The 21,370-nt window shown below is 41.5% G+C and overlaps 1 protein-coding gene and 2 long non-coding RNA genes across 6 annotated transcripts in view; all 3 read left to right on the plus strand.

Moving 5' to 3' along the window:
* Nucleotides 1-21,370, plus strand: part of LOC106608443 (zinc finger protein 638) — a 139,154-nt gene that overhangs the window by 106,780 nt on the left and 11,004 nt on the right. For all 4 annotated transcript variants that reach the window (XM_045721443.1, XM_045721444.1, XM_045721446.1 and 1 more), the window contains 6 exons: nucleotides 999-1,142; nucleotides 1,710-1,867; nucleotides 17,834-18,002; nucleotides 18,672-18,815; nucleotides 19,963-20,091; nucleotides 20,922-20,960. In XM_045721443.1, coding sequence (XP_045577399.1) covers nucleotides 999-1,142; nucleotides 1,710-1,867; nucleotides 17,834-18,002; nucleotides 18,672-18,815; nucleotides 19,963-20,091; nucleotides 20,922-20,960 — 783 coding nt within the window. The remainder of the gene's footprint in view (nucleotides 1-998; nucleotides 1,143-1,709; nucleotides 1,868-17,833; nucleotides 18,003-18,671; nucleotides 18,816-19,962; nucleotides 20,092-20,921; nucleotides 20,961-21,370) is intronic.
* LOC123743728 (uncharacterized) lies at nucleotides 1,874-5,349 on the plus strand. The gene is made up of 2 exons (XR_006770556.1): nucleotides 1,874-3,507; nucleotides 4,469-5,349. It is a non-coding gene; the product is annotated as an uncharacterized lncRNA (long non-coding RNA).
* LOC106608444 (uncharacterized) lies at nucleotides 9,546-11,657 on the plus strand. The gene is made up of 2 exons (XR_001329512.2): nucleotides 9,546-9,893; nucleotides 10,839-11,657. It is a non-coding gene; the product is annotated as an uncharacterized lncRNA (long non-coding RNA).

The raw sequence follows: 21,370 nt of genomic DNA on the forward strand, positions 1-21,370 counted from the left end.
TTGGTACCCTTCCAGAGATCTGTGCCTCGACACAATCCTCTCGGAGCTCTACGGACAATTCCTTCCACCTCATGGGTTGTGTATATAGACAGGTGTGTGCCTTTCCAAATCATGTCCAATCAATTGAATTGACACCAGGTGGACTCCAATCAAGTTGTAGAAACATCTCAAGGATGATCAATGGAAACAGGATGCAACTGAACTCAATTTAGAGTCTCATAGCAAAAGGTCTGAATACTTATGTAAATAAGGTATAGCAAGTTTCTAATGAGTTTTTGCTTTGTCATTATGGGGTATTGTGATTTCATTATGGGGTATTGTGATTTCATTATGGGGTATTGTGATGTCATTATGGGGTATTGTGATGTCATTATGGGGTATTGTGATGTCATTATGGGGTATTGTGATGTCATTATGGGGTATTGTGATGTCATTATGGGGTATTGTGATGTCATTATGGGGTATTGTGATTTCATTATGGGGTATTGTGATGTCATTATGGGGTATTGTGTGTAGATTGTTCTCGTCGTCGTCCCCCAATTGAATCCATTTCAGAATAACGCTGTAACGTAACAATGTGGAAAAAGGGAAGTGGTCTGAATACTTTCCCGACTACACCGTATCAGACCGTGAATGTAGCCTATAGATGGTCCACATCATCAGCTATGCTATTAGCAATAAGCATTTTCACCTGTAGCCCAACTGGAGCAGCAAAGTGGCTATAGGCAACCTATTTATTTATCTGCATGTACCCTGTTGGGCTAATCATTAGTACAGTCCTGCATCGGTCGGACACACACGGTTTCCAACTGGTGAGCCGCAAAAAAAATCCGCAATCTCTAACAGGTCAAAAAGTCTATTTTTTTTTCCCAGACGAAGAAGGGAGCACCAGGGATCTCCGCTCTGTTAAGACTGAAGAATATCCCCCAACACACAGCTCACAAACAATAACAGTCTGGTCTCGCTCTCTTTCTCTCTCGCTCTCTTTCTCTCTCTAGACTAAGAAGAAGGGAGCACCAGGAACCTCCGCTCTGTTGAGACTGAAGAATATCCCCCAGCACACAGCTCGTGATGAGGTGATGAAGGCCGTGGAACCCTTCGGGAAGATCAACAACGTCATCCAACTCAAGCCCATACAGCAGGTACTGTATCTCACCAGATATTATGTTCTGAGTACCCTGAACTCCCATCTTTCCTGTAGTTCAATGTCAAGGCCATACAGCAGGTATTTACAAACACCTGTCTTTCCCCTTGTTGATGACCACCAGTCGCTGTGACCCGTCGTGTCGATAGACACAACTAATCAACCACAAATGCTCTTTCTTCCTCCTCCGCTTCTTCTCTTCATATTGGTTTCAGTGTATTTAATATAAAAAAAAAATGTCTGATAAACTAAACTCTCTTTCCTCCCTCCCTCCATCCATCCACCTCTCTCGTTGTTTCTCCTCCCTACATCCCCCTCCCTCTCTCCCCTCCCTCCATCCACCTCTCTCGCTCTCCTCCCTCCTCTCTCTCTCTGCTCTCTCTCTCTCTGCGCTTCTTTCCCCTCTCTCTCTCCGCTTTTCTCGCTCTCTCTCTCTCGCGCTCTCTCTCTCTCGCTCTCTCTCTCTCCTTCTCTCTTGCTCTCTCTCTCTCTCGCGCTCTCTCTCTCGCGCTCTCTCTCTCTCTCGCGCTCTCTCTCTCTCCTCTCTCTCCTCTCCTCTCTCTAGGCGTCCGTGTTGTTTGAGAGGGAGGAGGACGCTAAGAAGCTAGCTAGCTTGAAGAACCTGATCATCAAAGGCCAGACCGTCACCGTACTAACGGAGAAAGATGCTCTGCTGGACGACTCAAAGGAACTGAACCAAACCAACAAGTCTACTGATGAAAAGTAAGAAAAATCAGCATCTTGTTTCTTTTATTTAATTAGTTAACTCTATATACATTATGATATTAGTTAGTTACACTAGGCAGAAATCCAACCACCATTTCCTGGTTGTTAAAACTCGTAATAGTTTGCCTAATTTGAGTTTGTGACGATATAAGCTAGTATAGTGTAGCGAGTCATTGTACTAAATTTACATTTGTGTGAAATATATTTTCCATAAATAGAAATACTGTATTTTCGGCATTTTTTTTTTTTTAAGCTGGTGTACAAAACCGAAAGTAAAAGATGCAAAAACAAAATTAAGGAACGGGAAGCATAGAAATAGATCACACGGAACAGATCTACCTTTTCTTAGACTTTGAAATGACATTGCCACTTTAACTATCTACCGTATGCTATAATTAGTTAACTATAGTGTATATACAGTAGGATATAGTTAGCTGTAGAATATACAGTGATTACAATTAGTTAACTATAGTGTATATACAGTAGGATATAGTTAGCTGTAGAATATACAGTGATTATAATTAGTTAACTATAGTGTATATACAGTAGGATATAGTTAGCTGTAGAATATACAGTGATTACAATTAGTTAACTATAGTGTATATACAGTAGGATATAGTTAGCTGTAGAATATACAGTGATTACAATTAGTTAACTATAGTGTATATACAGTAGGATATAGTTAGCTGTAGAATATACAGTGATTATAATTAGGTAACTAGTATATTTTATGTGTCAAGAACAGCAACGATGCTGGGTTTTTCCACGTGTGGTATCCAAGAATGTTTCACCCATCCAAAGGACATCCAACATTCAACTTGACACAACTATGGGAAGCATTGGAATCAACATGTGCTGGCATCCCTGTGGAACGCTTTGGGGACAGGGGGAGTTGCAAATTAATTAGGAAGGTGTTCCTAATGTTTTGTAAACTCAGTGTATATACAGTAGGATATAATTAGTTAAAGGGGAATTTCAACCTGGGGGAATCTGGGCTTGTTTTCATCACGTCTGAGGCATTTCTAAGGACAGTGAGGTGCGTTTCATACATAATTTCCTAGGAGAAAGGCAGGTCTGGGCTTCGGACGCTGAATAATACACCCGATGACGGCTTCCGGTGTATTGATGGGGGGGGGGTGAGACACAAAATAAATGTAGTCTTGCTTTTGTGGCATTTTGCGAAAGCTGTATGTGATACGGATCATACCATCCGTTTTTTGTGTTTGTCCTTGTTCGATAGTAACATCGCTGAAAGACGTCCAATGGCTCTATCAGCGGATTCATTGCTAAATAATACAAAACATTTTCCAGTCTCTGAAAGACTTTGTGCTCTGGCCCCTTGCTTTTTAAATTTTTTTTTATTAAAGGAGGTGAACACTTAACAATATAATCCTTTGGATAAAACTGAAAGAATTGACCAGTCATATCTTCAAGTGATTCTCTCAACAACACGAATTCGACCATGGAGTATTTTGTTATGTTATGTTCTGCTAATAACTACACGGTGACTTTTCAACCGGAATATAGCGAAGAGGAAGGAATTGGAAACAAAGAGTTGGATTTAGTTAACGTTAGAAGCTCAGCTACAACCGATGCCAGCACCAAGAAGGCAGATGACAAATACGGTGCCTAGATAAGTAAGTTATTTTTCCTGCGAGCCACCTAGCTAGCTATTTTTTTTTTTAAAGTTTATCTACTGAAATCCATATTGTGTATTGCTGACTAACATGCTACTGTGTTACAGTGGGGTGGGGGGGGAAATGTAATTTATGTTTCTGTTTGCTAATTTAGCTAGGTAGGTTAGCTAGCTGGCTAGGTAGCAAAGTTAGCTGAACATCTGCCGGTAGCCATATCTATGACTTAAAAAGAGAAAAGGTTTTAAAATCAGAGCTATTTTTGTATCTCGATTGTAAAACCTCTTCTCTTTTTAGTCGTAGATATATCTATCTACAACATTATAACCAGCCAACTAAAAGCGATATTTACCAGCAAACATAAGCACATGACTGGAGTTGGGTAGCTAGTTAGCATGGCGCCTGCTAACATGTTATGCGCTAACTCGCGTTTTTTGTAACTTGTTAGCTAATGTGTAACATAGTCAATTTAACAATTTTATTAGCTTGCTAAGTAACACAATTGTTTATGATTATGACCAGGGATGCATTTCAATCGCACAAAATGATAGGATTCAAAACAGATGTAATTAATAGTATTGTATATCAAGCTAGCTAGCTAAGTTTACTAGCAAACAGTGAGGAGAAACAATAATACTATTTATTGTTGTAAATATCTTAAACTAAAGCTGTTTTTTACTATATTAAACAAATATTTGCTTAACTATGCCTGACAGCATCTACCTACAGCCATGTCTGCCTGCCTACCTACCTAGGTACATTTTTGTATGGTCTGGTCACTATGCAAAAGATAAGGGTTATGCCTTATATTTTTATTAGGCTTAGATACTGTAAATGTAATCTGTGCCTGGGCAAGCATGTTCAAAGTAGTCAACCCTAATATTGATGTCATGCCGGCACAGTTAAACTGTCTTTCAAACTACAATAGTGTGTATATTTTTGATTATTTTCTTTTGTCTTACAGACAATATCGTGGTGCCTGGGCTTCCTCCTGGAGTGGATTCTAGATACAAAATTCCTGACCTGTCATTGTAGCAGAACTGTATTCCGTGAACTGTATTCCTCTAGCGGGATTAAAACGTTATGCCGGATTTCGAGCAGATTACTCTCGAGGAGCTGAATGGCAGTTTGATCCACAGTTTACACTGATCATACTGTGTTGTCTTCCTGTATGTTTCTTTGGGAATGGACATTTCATCGTGACCACCGGTTTTCTTAATTACAGATTGTGACAGTAAAATAATGTGATTTTTAACCAAAGATTGGTGTAGCACAGATAATTTATTTCACCAGCCTCAGTGATGCCGTCTTCGTCCTCGACTCAAGGAAACAGGAGTCTCAAGTGTCCCGGTGCAAAGTGTTCAGTTTGAATTTAGAAAATGCTCCTCCATTATTAAAATGTTTTAAAAAATATATATATTTATGCAGCGTGAAATAATCCAACAGTGTGGGTGCGCGCTGTCATCTTGTCTAATTTCAAGTCTTCTCTCACCGATGAAGACCTACCTCTGGCATCATGACACACAGCACTTTGAGGTGGACACACACCTGTCTCCATCAATGAGATATAAGACTTAAAATAGACGAGATGTCTGTGAAATATCTTTTGGGTAAATCACATTGTTACAGGAGATAATCTGTAGCTGTAGTTTTCTGCGCTTGTCTCTCTACACCTGAGATGCACCTCGGACACACTGAACTGTACTACACTGGTCATAAATGTTTTTTTGTTTTGTTTTACCGTATAACATTCTTGTTGAATTTCCCAGTTCTCTTGAGTTAGCATTTAAATAGTGTACAATCCCCTTGTATTTTAGATTTGGACAAATAAACCTTTTGAATATCTGAATGTCTAGCATCTGTTTGATGCTACAGAGCCCTGTAACAGTTAATGAAAATATATTCTGTGAGTCCAAGCCGGACACATGTTGGAAGATTTGATAGAAAATATTAATTTTTATGGTGGTTCTACATCGGGGCTCTCCAACCCTGTTCTTCAGGAAGCCCTAGTCTACATGAAGGACGGGGTTGGACAGCCCTAGTCTACATGAAGGACGGGGTTGGACAGCCCTAGTCTACATGAAGGACGGGGTTGGACAGTCCTAGTCTACATGAAGGACGGGATTGGACAGTCCTAGTCTACATGAAGGACGGGATTGGACAGCCCTAGTCTACATGAAGAACGGGGTTGGACAGCCCTAGTCTACATGAAGAACGGGGTTGGACAGCCCTAGTCTACATGAAGGACGGGATTGGACAGCCCTAGTCTACATGAAGGACGGGGTTGGACAGCCCTAGTCTACATGAAGGACTGGGTTGGAGGGTTTCCAGACAGTACTACAGGCTGGGGGGGGGGCAATGCAAGTAGTCTGGGTAGCCATTTGATTAGATGTTCAGTAGTCTTGGACCTAGACTTCGTGCTCTGGTACCACTTGCTGTGCGGTAGCAGAGAGAACAGTCTATGACTTGGGTGGCTGGAGTCTTTGACAACTTTTAAGGCCTTCCTCTGACACCGCCTGGTATAGAGGTCCTGGATAGCAGGAAGCTTGGCCCCAGTGATGTACTGGGCCGTTCGCACTACCCTCTGTAGTGCCTTGCGGTCGGAGGCCGAGCAGTTGCCATACCAGGCAGTGATGCAACCAGTCAGGATGCTCTCGATGGTGCAGCGTAGAACCTTTTGAGGATCTGAGGGCCAATGCCAGTCATTTAGGCAGGTTACCTTCGCTTCCTTGAGCACAGGGACTATGGTGTTCTGCATGAAACATGTTGGTATTACAGACTCAGTCAGGGAGAGGTTGAAAATGTCAGTGAAGACACTTGCCACTTGGTCAGCGCATGCTTGGAGTACACGTCCTGGTAATCCGTCTGGCCCTGCGGCCTTGTGAATGTTGACCTGTTTAAAGGTCTTACTCACATCAGTATGAATGCCGGACTTTTGTCATTTACTATGAGCAGAGGAATACAAGGCAAAGGGTGACTACTTTAAAGAATCTCAAATATAAAATATATTTAGATTTAACACTTTTTTTTTTGGTTACTACATGATTCAATGTGTTATTTCATAGTTGTGATGTCTTCACTATTATTTTACAATGTAGAAAATAGTACAAATAAAGAAAAACCCTTGAATGAGTAGGTGTGTCCAAAGTTTTGACTGGTACTGTATACTGAACAAAAATATAAGCCCAACATGTGAAGTGTTGGCCCCATTATTTTCATTGGCTGAAAGAAAAGATCCCAGAAATGTTCCTTACGCACAAAAATATTTGTTCTCACAAATTTGAAGAATTTAGTTTACATCCCTATTAGAGCATTGCTCCTTTGCCAAGATAATCCATCCACCTGACAGGTGTGGCATATCAACAAGCTGATTAAACAGCACGATCATTACACAGGTGACCCTTGTGCTGGGGACAATAAAAGTCCACTCTAAAATGTGGAGTTTTGTCACACAACACAACGCCACAGATGTCTCGAGCTTTGAGGGAGCATGCAATTGGCTGGCTGGCTGCAGGAATGTCCACCAGAGCTGTAGCCTGGAGAATGAAATGAAGTCTGCTACATCCAATCTGATCACAAGTAACCGGGCCAGGACCTCCAAATCTGACTGCTTCATCTGCGGTAGCCACCCAGACAGCTGAAGAAACTGGGTTTTGCACAAGCGAAGAATTTCTGCACAAACCGTCTCGGGGAAGCTTATCTGCTTGCTCGTCGTCCTCACCCAAGGACTTGACCTTACTGCAGTTCGACGTCGTAACCGACTTCAGTGGGCAAATGCTCACCTCACGATGGCCACTGGTACGCTGGAGAAGTGTGGTCTTCACAGATGAATCCTGGTTTCGACTGTACCGGGCAGATGGCTAACAGCGTGTTTATGGCGTCGTGTGGGCGAGTGGTTTGCTGACGTCAACATTGAAACAGAGTTTCAAAGTGTCCCGTGGTGCCGGGGGGTTATGGTATGGGGCAGGCATAAGCTGCGGACGATGAACACAATTGCATTTTATCGATGGAAATTTCAATGCACAAAGACGATCCTGAGGCCCATTGTCGTACCATTCATCTGCCGCCGTCGCCTCATATTTCAGCTGTTCCCGCTAATATCCAGCAACTTTGCATAGTCATTGAGTAGGAGTGGGACAACAGCCTGATCAACTCTATGTGAAGATGTTGTGCTGCATTAGGCTAATGGTGGTCACACCAGATACTGACTGGTTTTCTGATCCACGCCCCTACTTTTTTTTTTTTTTAAAGGTATCTAATGAATTTATTTCAGTTGACTGATTTTCTTTATTAACTGTAACTCAGTAAAATCTTTGAAATTTGTTGCGTTTTTATTTGTGTTGATTGTAGTAATGACATTTTATTTTTATTTTACTAGGCAAGTCAGTTAAGAACAAATTCTTATTTACAATGACGGCCTACACCGGCCAAACCCGGACGGCGCTGGGCCAATTGTGCACCGCCCTATGGGACTCCCAATCACGGCCGGTTGTGATACAGCCTGGATTCGAACCAGGGTGTCTGTAGTGATGACCTCAAGCAATGAGATGCAGTGCCTTAGACCGCTGCGCCACTCAGGAGCCCAAAATCTGCCATGGCAGAACCAGGGTGAAATTCCCCTTTAACTCTATATATAGTATGATATAATTAGAATTTTAATTGTATACTTTTTTTATGTCTCCAATAAGTCGCTAGTGGTCATCCAATGGAATGTGACAGTAACAACAGTGAGCCTGCCTGAGAACTGCTGTATTAATCTTCGGGTCGGATTATCCCGCCAGATTTTGTGGAGCGCGCACAATGAGTGACTTGTTTTCCATCATTGAGGAGGCGGTGTGCTAGCTAGCTGAGCCCATGGCGAAACTTGACCAATGGCTAGCGGAAATAGCTAGCTTGCAGCCGCAAAAGGCAAACGACCAGCAACTCAGGTACTAGGATTTTTTTTACATTTTATTTCGCCTTTATTTAACCTGGTAGGCTAGTTGAGAACAAGTTCTCATTTAAAACTGCGACCTGGCCAAGATAAAGCAAAGCAGTTCGACACATACAACAACACAGAGTTACAAATGGAATAAGCAAACACAGAATCAATAATACAGTAGATAAATCTATATACTGCATGGTAAGGCAATAAATAGGCCATGGTGGCGAAGTAATTACAATATAGCAATTAAACACTGGAATGGTAGGGTGTGCAGAAGATGAATGTGCAAGTAGAGATACTGGGGTGCAAAGGAGCAAGATAAATAAATACAGCATGGAGATGAGGTAGATTGGATGGGCTGTTTACAGATGAGCTATGTACAGGTGCAGTGATCTGTGAGCTGCTCTGACAGCTGGTGCTTAAAGCTAGTGAGGGAGATAAGCGTCTCCAGCTTCAGAGATTTTTGCAGTTCGTTCCAGTCATTGGCAGCAGAGAACTGGAAGGAAAGGCGGCCAAACGAGGAATTGGCTTTTGGGGGTGACCAGTGAGATATACCTGCTGGAGCGCGTGCTACGAGTGGGTGCTGCTATGGTGACCAGTGAGCTGAGATAAGGCGGGGCTTTACCTAGCAGAGACTTGTAGATGACCTGGAGCCAGTGGGTTTGGCGACGAGCATGAAGCGAGGGCCAGCCAACGAGCGGGTACAGGTCGCAGTGGTGGGTAGTATATGGGGCATTGGTGACAAAACGGATGGCAATGTGATAGACTGCATCCAATTTGTTGAGTAGAGTGTTGGAGGCTATTTTGTAAATGACATCGCCGAAGTCGAGGATCGGTAGGATGGTCAGTTTTACGAGGGTATGTTTGGCACCATGAGTGAAGGATGCTTTGTTGCGAAATAGGAAGCCGATTCTAGATTTAATTTTGGATTGGAGATGTTTGATGTGAGTCTGGAAGCTGAGTTTACAGTCTAACCAGGTACCTAGGTATTTGTAGTTGTCCACATATTCTAAGTCAGAACCGTCCAGAGTAGTGATGCTGGACGGGCGGGCAGCGATCGGTTGAAGAGCATGCATTTATTTTACTTGCATTTAAGATCAGTTGGAGGCCACGGAAGGAGAGTTGTATGGCATTGACGCTCATCTGGAGGTTAGTTAACACAGTGTCCAAAGAAGGGCCAGAAGTATACAGAATGGTGTCGTCTGCGTAGAGGTGGATCAGAGACTCACCAGCAGCGAGAGCGACATCGTTGACGTACACAGAGAAGAGAGTCGGCCCGAGAGTTTGACACGTGATCTAATCCAAAGGAACGGATACGTTTGGAGAGTAGACGGGCAAAAAAGGGAAAGCGAAAGAGCGCAAGATGAGAGAACCTCGGACACACAGTGGAGAGAACTAAGGGAGTTGAAGGGATTCAAAACCGACCCACAATTTGATTTTTTTTTTTGGTTTTTCGACTGAAAAGGTAAGACATGGTTAGCTAGATAATAAGTGAAATGTTGCTTTTTAGTTGTAAATATGTATGGAAATATTTTGGATTTCTTGTTTTTGAATTATTTCGAGCCAGCTGTCCAATAGTTTTATATTAGCTATCTAACATTAGCTTGTTAGCAGACTGCGACATTGGTTTGTTTCATTTTGAATATAAAATGTGGCTTCACTAGTTAGTTGTTGTAATTTAAGTGTATAACGTTACTTTAACTTTGTTACGTGTCTGTGGTCTGAAACCATGCTGATATTGGTTAGCTAGCTAGCTTCAGTTCACACAGGCGTACTGGCACAGAATAGCCGCAAAGCCCAGTTCAGAGACATAAGATGAGACATTTAAGCGACAGTTTGTTTGTTTGATCTGAACAGTCTAGTTTTATAACGTTTGTTGTTGACAGGAATATTACATGGCAACTTTTTAGTCAAGTCTTGCGACGAGACTGATCCATTTAACCGTTCAAAGAACAGTGGGCTAACATTGTGTTCAGCTAAGCAGCTAGCTAGCTATTATGCTATACATAGCTAGCCTGGCTTGCTGACATTCCTGACAAGTTAAAAACTGTACTCTGTTTCTGGTATTTCATGACACGTGTTTTCTACAAGTGGCAACTTTTTTTTTTGTTTCAAATGTTCATCTCGTAATTGTAAAGCGGCACTGTGGAAACGATCTCAACTGCACAACTTGTGTTTTTTTTTAACTGAATGCCTCATCTTTTAGTCAGTTTTTGTACAACACTTTCTAAAACTAGTTTAGAATGTATCTCTGATCAGAGATACTTTCTAAAACTAGTCATCGGGGGTTTCGTTGGTGACACTTGACCCCAGTTGTCATGACTCCAATTATCATGGTCTTATGTTTTAGAATGGGAATTGGTTTGATCAGTTAATTCTATAGACTCACCAAATTATTGTTCTATTTCAGCTAAAAGGAGACTCTACAATAACCAAGTCTCGAAGGTGAAGTGTCTACGCTTTCGAAAACGTCAAAAGGACTATACCAACATCCCAGAACTTCAGAGAGAGAGCAGTGTTGTGAAGATTGGGATCTCAATTGGGGTCTACTAAGGAGAAGGGTCATGTGATCAGATTACTTCCTGAAATGCCACCACTAACAACGGCTGAGACGTTAACACAGGGTGCAGTAAACAAAACCTTTTTTTTTTTAGCTGGGAAGGTCCGGAGCTTGTCCTGTTGTCAGATTTGGTCATTCCCAGGAAGTGTGTGAACCTACACAGTAGTCTGAAATGTTGTTGAAAGAGATGGGCCTACAATCAATCATATATAAGGGATGTTTGTGTGGGCAACAATAAACTTGTGTGAGAAACAATACTTGTGCATTTTTTAAAATTTTTTTTTTTATGTAGGATATAGTCATCATTATTGTACTTTTGAAATGGTTTTAGAATGATTTACTAAACTGTTCTCTTTTCCTGGATGTCTATGGTCTTGTAAGGTTTACACGTTAAATGAGCAGACCTACAGGTGTGTACATATCCAGAAAGATGTATGGACTAATAAATACTATAAATACAGTACAAAAACAAGTCGCTCCGATTTTACACAGAGCAGGTCAGAGTTTTTTAGTAGGGAGATGAATAAGAATACAAGGTGGTCTCTGTAAACTTCCTCAAAATAACAAAAGCACCGTGTAAAGGAAAATTCTGAAGTGATGTCACCCAGACCAAGGAAAACTGTACACACACACACACAACAAAAATAAACTTTCAAAGATGTCACCAAACTGAGTATTTTTCCTAATTGGGATCCAAATGAAGAATTTAATATACAGTGAAGTCGTAGAAAGTGTTTAGCCTGTTATGTAAACATCCTTGGTAATAAATAAATAAATTGAAATATTGCAGTGGTGAAATGGAGCAGTTATGTTATGTTAGGTGCAGGAGTCTCCCTGCAATTCATGCAGGTGCACCAGCGAGGTTGTCCGGAGACCCCGGGATAGCTCTCCGATACTCCATGATGTCAAACAACACTCCAGATAGACAGGAAGTGGTCAGTTCCAATATCTCTCTCTCGCTCTCCTTTCTTCAAAGGACAGCGCTTGCAATTTAGCCTGTAATGATGATAAGAAAAACAACATGAAATTACAGAATGCATCTAAATGTTATGTGATATGACTATACTGTTGTTAAATGAGTAAACAGTACCACAGGTGAAATATCTTTTTACTAAACTTCTCAGCCAGCCTCTCTTCTTGCAGTCGGGCTGCCCTTTCAAGTTCTGTCTAATGCTTTCTGTAGCCCTGCCTGTCCCCCCTGGACGGTCTGCAGCTCTTCCAAACTGGAATCCTACAGAAAAACATGTACACAACACTTATTAGGATTGTATTGCTCACTACATGGTCTTTCATGTATAACCAATAAGGATTTTCATGCAGGGAAATTCACTAGCTACTATCATCTTTGCCATTCTGTCTGACAACGTGAATATTGTAACATGTACAGTTCAAGTCGGAAGTTTACATACACCTTAGCCAAATACATTTAAACTCAGTTTTTCACAATTCCTGACATTTAATCCTAGTAAAAATTCCCTGTTTTAGGTCTGTTAGGATCATCACCATATTTTAAGAATGTGAAATGTCAGAATAATAGTAGAGAGAATGATTTATTTCAACTTTTATTTCTTTCATCACATTCCCAGTGGGTCAGAAGTTTATATACACTCAATTAGTATTTAGTAGCATTGCCTTTAAATTGGGTCAAACGTTTCAGGTAGCCTTCCACAAGCTTCCCACAATAAGTTGGGTGAATTGTGGCCCATTCCTCCTGACAGAGCTGGTGTAACTGAGTCAGATTTGTAGGCCTCCTTGCTCGCACACGCTTTTTCAGTTCTGCCCACAAATTTTCTATGGGATTGAGGTCAGGGCTTTGTGATGGCCACTCCAATACCTTGACTTTGTTGTCCTTAAGCCATTTTGCCACAACCTTGGAAGTATGCTTGGGGTCATTGTCCATTTGGAAGACCCATTTGCGACCAAGCTTTAACTTCCTGACTGATGTCTTGAGATGTTGCTTCAATATATCCACATCATTTTCCTACCTCATGATGCCATCTATTTTGTGAAGTGCACCAGTCCCTCCTGCAGCAAAGCACCCCCACAACATGATGCTGCCACCCCCGTGCTTCACGATTGGGATGCTGTTCTTCGGCTTGCAAGCCTCCCCCATTTTCCTCCAAACATAACGATGGTCATAATGGCCAAACAGTTATTTTTTGTTTCATCAGACCAGAGGACATTTCTAGAAAAAGTACAGTCTTTGTCCCCATGTGCAGTTGCAAACTGTAGTCTGGGTTTTTTATGGCGGTTTTGGAGCAGTGGCTTCTTCCTTGCTGAGCGGCCTTTCAGGTTATGTCGATATAGGACTTGTTTTACTGTGGATATAGATACTTTTGTACCTGTTTCCTCCAGCTTCTTGACAAGGTTCTTTGCTGTTGTTCTGGGATTGATTTGCACTTTTCACACCGAAGTACGTTCATCTCTAGGAGACAGAACGCGTCTCCTTCCTGAGTGGTATGATGGCTACGTGGTCCCATGGTGTTTATACTTGCGTACTATTTGTACAGATGAACGTGCTACCTTCAGGCGTTTGGAAATTTCTCCCAAGTATGAAGCAGGCTTTTTTTCTGAGGTCTTGGCTGATTTTCTTTTAATTTTCCCATGATGTCAAGCAAAGAGGCACTAAGTTTGAAGGTAGGCCTTGAAATGCATCCACAGGTACACCTCCAATTGAATCAAATGATGTCAATTAGCCTATCAGAAGCTTCTAAAGCCATGACATCATTTTCTGGAATTTTCCAAGCTGTTTAAAGGCACAGTCAACTTAGTGTATGTAAACTTCTGACCCACTGGAATTGTGATACAGTGAAATAATGTCTGTAAACAATTGTTGGAAAAATAATGTCATGCACAAAGTAGATGTCCTAACCGACTTGCCAAAACTATAGTTTGTTAACAAGAAATTTGTGGAGTGATTGAAAAACAAGTTTTATTGATGACTCCAACCGAAGTGTATGTAAACTTCCGACTTCAACTGTATTATGGAGCTGCTTTACTCAAGAAGACAACAAAGAGACCATGTTTGTATGCGGCTTTATTAAATCAATATATTTATACACATTTGATTTTTTCTTTTTCTTTACATTGTTTGCAAACTGATATGTGACACGTATTAATGCCAAAATTCAAAACAGGCAAATGACGGTCCCCACTGCATGCATAACATTTTTAGTACCTGTTCTGAAGACCTTGTTACTCAAATGGAATCTTCAATCTTGTCTAAATTTAACTTACATGCTAAAACCCCATCTGGCATCCAGTCTGAAATGTCCCCAGCTCTATTGTGTTGTCACTAGTTACCAAAATTGGCTACACTTGGTTTCCACTAGACAACACAGCGACTGGTTTCCTGGGTGGAATGTTGATGCTACGTCATCCCAGCGGTGACAACCAATTTTTTATTTATTTATTTCACCTTTATTTAACCAGGTAGGCAAGTTGAGAACAAGTTCTCATTTACAATTGCGACCTGGCCAAGATAAAGCAAAGCAGTTTGACACATACAACAACACAGAGTTATACATGGAGTTAAACAAACATACAGTTAATAATACAGTAGAAAAATAAGTCTATATACAATGTGAGCAAATGAGGTGAGATAAGGGAGGTAAAGGCAAAAAAGGCCAGGGTGGCAAAGTAAATACAATATAGCAATTAAAACAATGGAAAGGTAGATTTGACAGATGAGTGTGCAAAGTAGAAATACTGGGGTGCAAAGGAGCAAAATAAATAAACACAGTAGGGGAAGAGGTAGTTGTTTGGGCTAAATTATAGATGGGCTATGTACAGGTGCAGTAATCTGTGAGCTGCTCTGACAGATGGTGCTTAAAGCTAGTGAGGGAGGTAAGTAAGTGTTTCCAGTTTCAGAGATTTTTGTAGTTCGTTCCAGTCATTGGCAACAGAGAACTGGAAGGAGAGGCGGCCAAAGGAGGAATTGGCTTTGTGGGTTACCAGTGAGATATACTTGCTGGAACGCGTGAACAATGTGAGCTGGGGTTTCTGGGATATCGTGTTCGAATCTATAAGAAATATTGCGTTCTTGCCAGAGGGGTCTCCAAAAACAGCTGTATACTCATAGTTACGTAGTGCTTTTTTATAGCTTTATAGAATAATATAATTAGTTATATCACAGCGTTGTTGAATACTAGAAGGGCATTCTTAAATGGACATTAAACCAGATAACAGGACAGTTGGAAATGATATCGGAACACCTTGCAATTATGCACCTGTACTTGCAGACTGTACAGAAAGATAAACCAACAACCACACAAACTGAAAATTGGATACATTGTAAACGCAGGTCCAACGAGGAACAAACGTAGCTAGCTATCTTTTTTTTTTTTAAATTACTTTTTGGAGCCTCTGATGAGATCGTGGTGAGTGATGAACAGGAATTCCTCCGGCGCTATGCTGTCAAATCCTCCCTCGTGTTTCTAGTTTAGTGTTGCTATGCTATCAAATCCTCCCTCATGTTTCTAGTTTAGTGGTGCTATGCTGTCAAATCCTCCCTTGTGTTCTAGTTTAGTGGTGCTATGCTGTCAAATCCTCCCTCATGTTTCTAGTTTAGTGTTGCTATGCTGTCAATTCCTCCCTCGTGTTTCTAGTTTAGTGGCGCTATGCTGTCAAATCCTCCCTCATGTTTCTAGTTTAGTGGTGCTATGCTGTCAAATCCTCCCTCATGTTTCTAGTTTAGTGGTGCTATGCTGTCAAATCCTCCCTCATGTTTCTAGTTTAGTGTTGCTATGCTGTCAAATCCTCCCTCATGTTTCTAGTTTAGTGGTGCTATGCTGTCAAATCCTCCCTCATGTTTCTAGTTTAGTGGTGCTATGCTGTCCTCCTCCCTCATGTTTCTAGTTTAGTGGTGCTATGCTGTCAAATCCTCCCTCATGTTTCTAGTTTAGTGGCGCTATGCTGTCAAATCCTCCCTTGTGTTCTAGTTTAGTGGCGCTATGCTGTCAAATCCTCCCTCGTGTTTCTAGTTTAGTGGTGCTATGCTGTCAAATCCTCCCTCATGTTTCTAGTTTAGTGGTGCTATGCTGTCAAATCCTCCCTCATGTTTCTACTTTAGTGGTGCTATGCTGTCAAATCCTCCCTCATGTTTCTAGTTTAGTGGTGCTATGCTGTCAAATCCTCCCTCATGTTTCTAGTTTAGTGGCGCTATGCTGTCAAATCCTCCCTCATGTTTCTAGTTTCACCAGCTGTTTTCAGTAACTGATATGTCAATTAAGTTGTCATATTTGGGCTCCCGAGTGGCGCAGCAGTCTAAGGCACTGCATCTCGGTGCTAGAGGTGTCACTACAGACCCTGGTTCGATTCCAAGCTGTACCACAACCGGCCGTGATTGAGAGTCCCATTGGCCCAGCGTCGTTAGGGTTTGGCCTGGGTAAGCCGTCATTGTAAATAAGAATTTGTTCTTAACTGACTTGCCTAGTTAAGTAAAGGTTAAATAAAAATCCCCAAAATGTTTTTGCAGGTTTGCTAGCAACAAACTATTTAGCTAGCTTCTAGCCTAGTTTCTGATTTGCAATGTGATCTCTTTGAAGTGTCGTGTGTCCTGACGAGAAGACAAACATTCCTAGCTGTGCCAGCCAGGCAAAATCAAGCATCAGCTAATTGTTATGGATGTACCCAAATTAATGCCACAAGAAAACTACCTAAACAACTGCAAATACAGCTACCTCGCTGCAGAGGTCATAGCTGTGTGTTAGCCGTAGCTAGTTAGCTAGCTGTGTGTTAGCCGTAGCTAGTTAGCTAGCTGTGTGTTAGCCGTAGCTAGTTAGCTAGCTGTGTGTTAGCCGTAGCTAGCTAGCTGTGTGTTAGCCGTAGCTAGCTAGTTGTGTGTTAGCCGTAGCTAGCTAGTTAACTAGCTGTGTGTTAGCCGTAGCTATCTAGTTAGCTAGCTGTGTGTTAGCCGTAGCTAGCTAGTTAGCTAGCTGTGTGTTAGCCGTGGCTAGCTAGTTAGCTAGCTGTGTGTTAGCCGTGGCTAGCTAGTTAGCTAGCTGTGTGTTAGCCGTGGCTAGCTAGTTAGCTAGCTGTGTGTTAGCCGTGGTTAGCTAGTTAGCTAGCAAGCAAGGGATAAGAACGTTGTCAGTCGAGCATGACAACGGAACATAAAGACGGACGACTGTTACGTCCATAAATATTGAACTAATCTAACTAACGACTGGGTATGATTTTATAATTAGTTAACTAATATACATCCTACTGTATATACTAGACTTAACTCTATATACAATATTTATCTAATTAATTAGCGCCCCAAATTGATTATCCCTTTTATACCATGGGTATAATTGAACACATTTTGCCGGTAGAAATGTTTTTCAACGTCCAGTGAAGTAGCTAGCAAGTTTCCTTAGATAGCTACAGCAGTTGCCTTGGTAACCAGACAGACTTGCTAGTTTAGCTAAACCAAAACCATCACGCTTACCTTGCTCTTATGAAAATCAAATTCAACAATGCAATAAAGGTTCATGTTTTCAATTCTGCTTTTGCTTTCAAAAGCAATTATTTAGCCATTGAACTATACCGTGCTTGTATATACCGTGTGTTACAGGGAAATAATTCACGCTATAGAATTCCCTTCAAGCCGATCAGAGTATTTATTCAATAATGCCATGCTATAAGACACTACCAATTTTCTTCTAATAGGTTTACAATTACGTTAGTTACTGTAAGATTTTGGGTGTTGATCAATGCATGCTTTTTTTTTTACGTTTAGTTACCATGCCTCCCTCTCTCTCTCTACTCCTCATCTTCCTCTCCCTCTCTCTACTCCTCATCTTCCTCTCCCTCTCTCTACTCCTCATCTTCCTCCCCCTCTCTCTCTCTCCCTCAATCAGAAAAGCTTCAGCTGCCAAGTCCCACACCAGCACCACCAAGTCAACCACAACCAAAATGTTTTCTACATCCGCAACTAAACCGCAAACTGACGGTCCCAAGGCTCAGCAAACCACGGCTAAAGGGTCTGTCCCCCTCCTTCCACTGAAAAGTACCCTCATTCCTAAACTGGTACGTTTTGGACTTTTTACGCGAAAGGTACTAGTCACGCCAGTGGTTGTTAATGTCATCTCTAGTGTTATTTTTTGGGGGGGAATTGTGTTTCTATCACCCGTGGTGGCACTAAGGACATGGAGCGTGCAGGTCAGAGTAAACTATGAAAAGTCCCAGAGCATGTCCACCTAAGCCGTGGCCCAGTGAGTCACTGTAGCTGGGCCGTGGCGGTGGCAACACAGCGCCCTGAGGCTTTTAGGTCAAACACTGGGGTCAACCCCCCCCCCAGTGAAAATGCACCATCTTGTTTTTGTCTTGTAAAGTTGTATTTTATTTGTCTATGTAATTTGAATTTGAAGAAGTTTATTGTGTACGCAATGTGGAAAATTTGTCTTTGGCCTCACCACATTATTAAAAACAGCTATTTTAAACAATGCATGAATCATATTAAAGGTGAAGCTCAGTAATTTAAAACTATGTTGGATGGTTCCTCACGCTGAAAGTAGTCAATGGGTCAGTTCTTTAAACAAACGCTATCAATATCATCTATACCCGACTTCCCCTTTAACTGTTAACGTAACATCTCTCTCCCCCTCTCTCATTCTCTTTGTGTGTGTGTGTGTGTGTGTGTGTGTGTGTGTGTGTGTGTGTGTGTGTGTGTGTGTGTGTGTGTGTGTGTGTGTGTAGCCTGATTGTGGAAATAATACATTTGTGAAGATCGAAGGTTTACCAGTGACTGGCTATACAGAGGAAGATGTTCTGGCCCTGGTGAAGCCTTATGGATATAGACCTGGACTCTACAACTGTTTCATTCTGCCCCACCAGAGATGGGTAGGTTGACTGTGTGTCTGTAGGTTTGTTTGCAGGGTTTTATCTAAATCAAAAAGGGGCTTAGGTGGTGGGCGCGGTCGTGTTGCTGTTTAAAAGGTAATTTCATGCTGTGTTCTTTTGCTCAAACAATATTGCTTTCACATAGGATTTTTGCTAAAAAAATATATAAAAAATTGCCAATGTTTTATATGACCCTTTACAAACGGGCCCATCTTTTCCACATTCTTGACTGCGTATGCCTTTTTATACCTCGCATGCCGGTGACGAGTGCCGTGTGGTTGTGTGTCTATTTTAATAACAACTATTTGTGTATGGGTACATGTAATAGTTCCAGAAAATAATATATATTTACAAAATGACCAAGTAGGTGACCTGGAAGAAAAGACAAATAAACGTGACATATTCATGTAAGAAAATGGTCTGACATCAAACTCCTGGTTCAGACTTCTAGGAGAAATGGTACACAAATGGTGAATCCAATCCAATTCCATAGGACACAATCAACAGCCTGGTCGACTCTATGCGAAGAAGATCTGTCTTACTGCATGAGGCAAATGGTGGTCACACCAGATACTGACTGGTTTTCTGATCCACGCCCGATACCTTTTTTCTATAAATCATTTTTATTTTAAGGTATCTATCACCAAAAGATGCGTATCTGTATTCCCAAATGTGAAATCTATAGATTAGGGCCTAATTTATTAATTTAGATTTTTCTGATTTCCTTATGTACTGTAACTCAGTAAAATCTTAGAAATATGTTGAATGTTATCTTTTCTATATACTTTATCTAGTTTTAGTAGGTTTTTTTACAAAGAAAGCATTTATTTTTTTTAAACTTTTTTTAAATATTTTTTTTTAAATCTGTTTGGAGGCGACTGAAAAAAAAGCTTAGGCGGCAAACCCTCGTATTTCAATGGAAGAAATGATAAAAACATGTTTTTTTTGAGGGGGGGGACTCGCTCGCTGTGACATGTTTTCTATGGATAATGCTAACTGTTCACCTTCTCGGTAATGAGTGTCTTTGACTACGTCAAATCTCAAACACTGAAACGTTGTGGATTCTTTAACGTTGGCTCTGGTTGTTGATGTGATACTATACCTTGGGTGGTGGTTGTCTTGGTAACGAGTGTGTTTCTCCCAACAGGCCATAATCCGTATGGACGGAGTACAGAAGAGCTTTGTTATGGTGACAAACTATACGCAGTCTCCTCCTAAACTACTAGACTGTCCCCTCTCCTTCACGTTGATCTGCCCTGATACAGGCCTCGTTCAGGTAACGCACACACGCACACACGCACGCACGCACACCACACACACACACACACACACGTACACACACACACACACACACACACACACACACACACACACACACACACACACACACACACACACACACACACACACACACACACACACACACACACACACACACACACACATACACACACACACACACGTACACACACACACACACACACACACACACACACACACACACACACACACACGCACACACACACACACACACACACACACACACACACACACACACACACACACACACACACACACACACACACACACACACACACACACATACACACACACACACGTACACACACACACACGTACACACACACACGTACACACACACACACACACACACACACACACGTACACATACACACACACACGTACACACACACGTACACACACACACACACACACACACACACACACACACACACACACACACACACACACACACACACACACACACACACACACACACACGTACACACACACACACACACACACACACACACACACACACACACACACACGTACACACACACACACACACGTACACACACACGCACACACACACACACACACACACACACACACACACACACACACACACACACACACACACACACACGCACACACACGCACACACACACACACACACACACACACACACACACACACACACACACACACACACACACACACACACACACACACACACACACACACACACACACACACACACACACACAGTCCAGTCATCATTGGTGTTTGTTCTTTCTATTGCAGGAGGATGTGTACTCAACGCTGAAGGGCCTCACCACTTCGGTAAGTTAACACGTTTAACTAGGAAGGTTACTTCAGAAGTTTAGTGCCTGGTGTTGAGGCAAGTGTGGTGGAAGTAGTGACTGTAGTAGGGCTGGAAATAGACTTAATAGACGTTAATAAACCCTTTATAACCTGTTAATGAACCCTTTATAACCTGTTAATGAACCCTTTATAACCTGTTAATGAACCCTTTATAACCTGTTAATGAACCCTTTATAACCTGTTAATGAACCCTTTATAACCTGTTAATAAACCCTTTATAACCTGTTAATAAACCCTTTATAACCTGTTAATAAACCCTTTAACCAGTAAATGAACCCTTTATAACCTGTTAATAAACCCTTTATAACCTGTAAATGAACCCTTTATAACCTGTAAATGAACCCTTTATAACCTGTTAATAAACCCTT

The sequence above is a fragment of the Salmo salar genome, chromosome ssa07 (assembly GCF_905237065.1).
Source record: "Salmo salar chromosome ssa07, Ssal_v3.1, whole genome shotgun sequence".
Taxonomy (NCBI): Eukaryota; Metazoa; Chordata; class Actinopteri; order Salmoniformes; family Salmonidae; genus Salmo; species Salmo salar.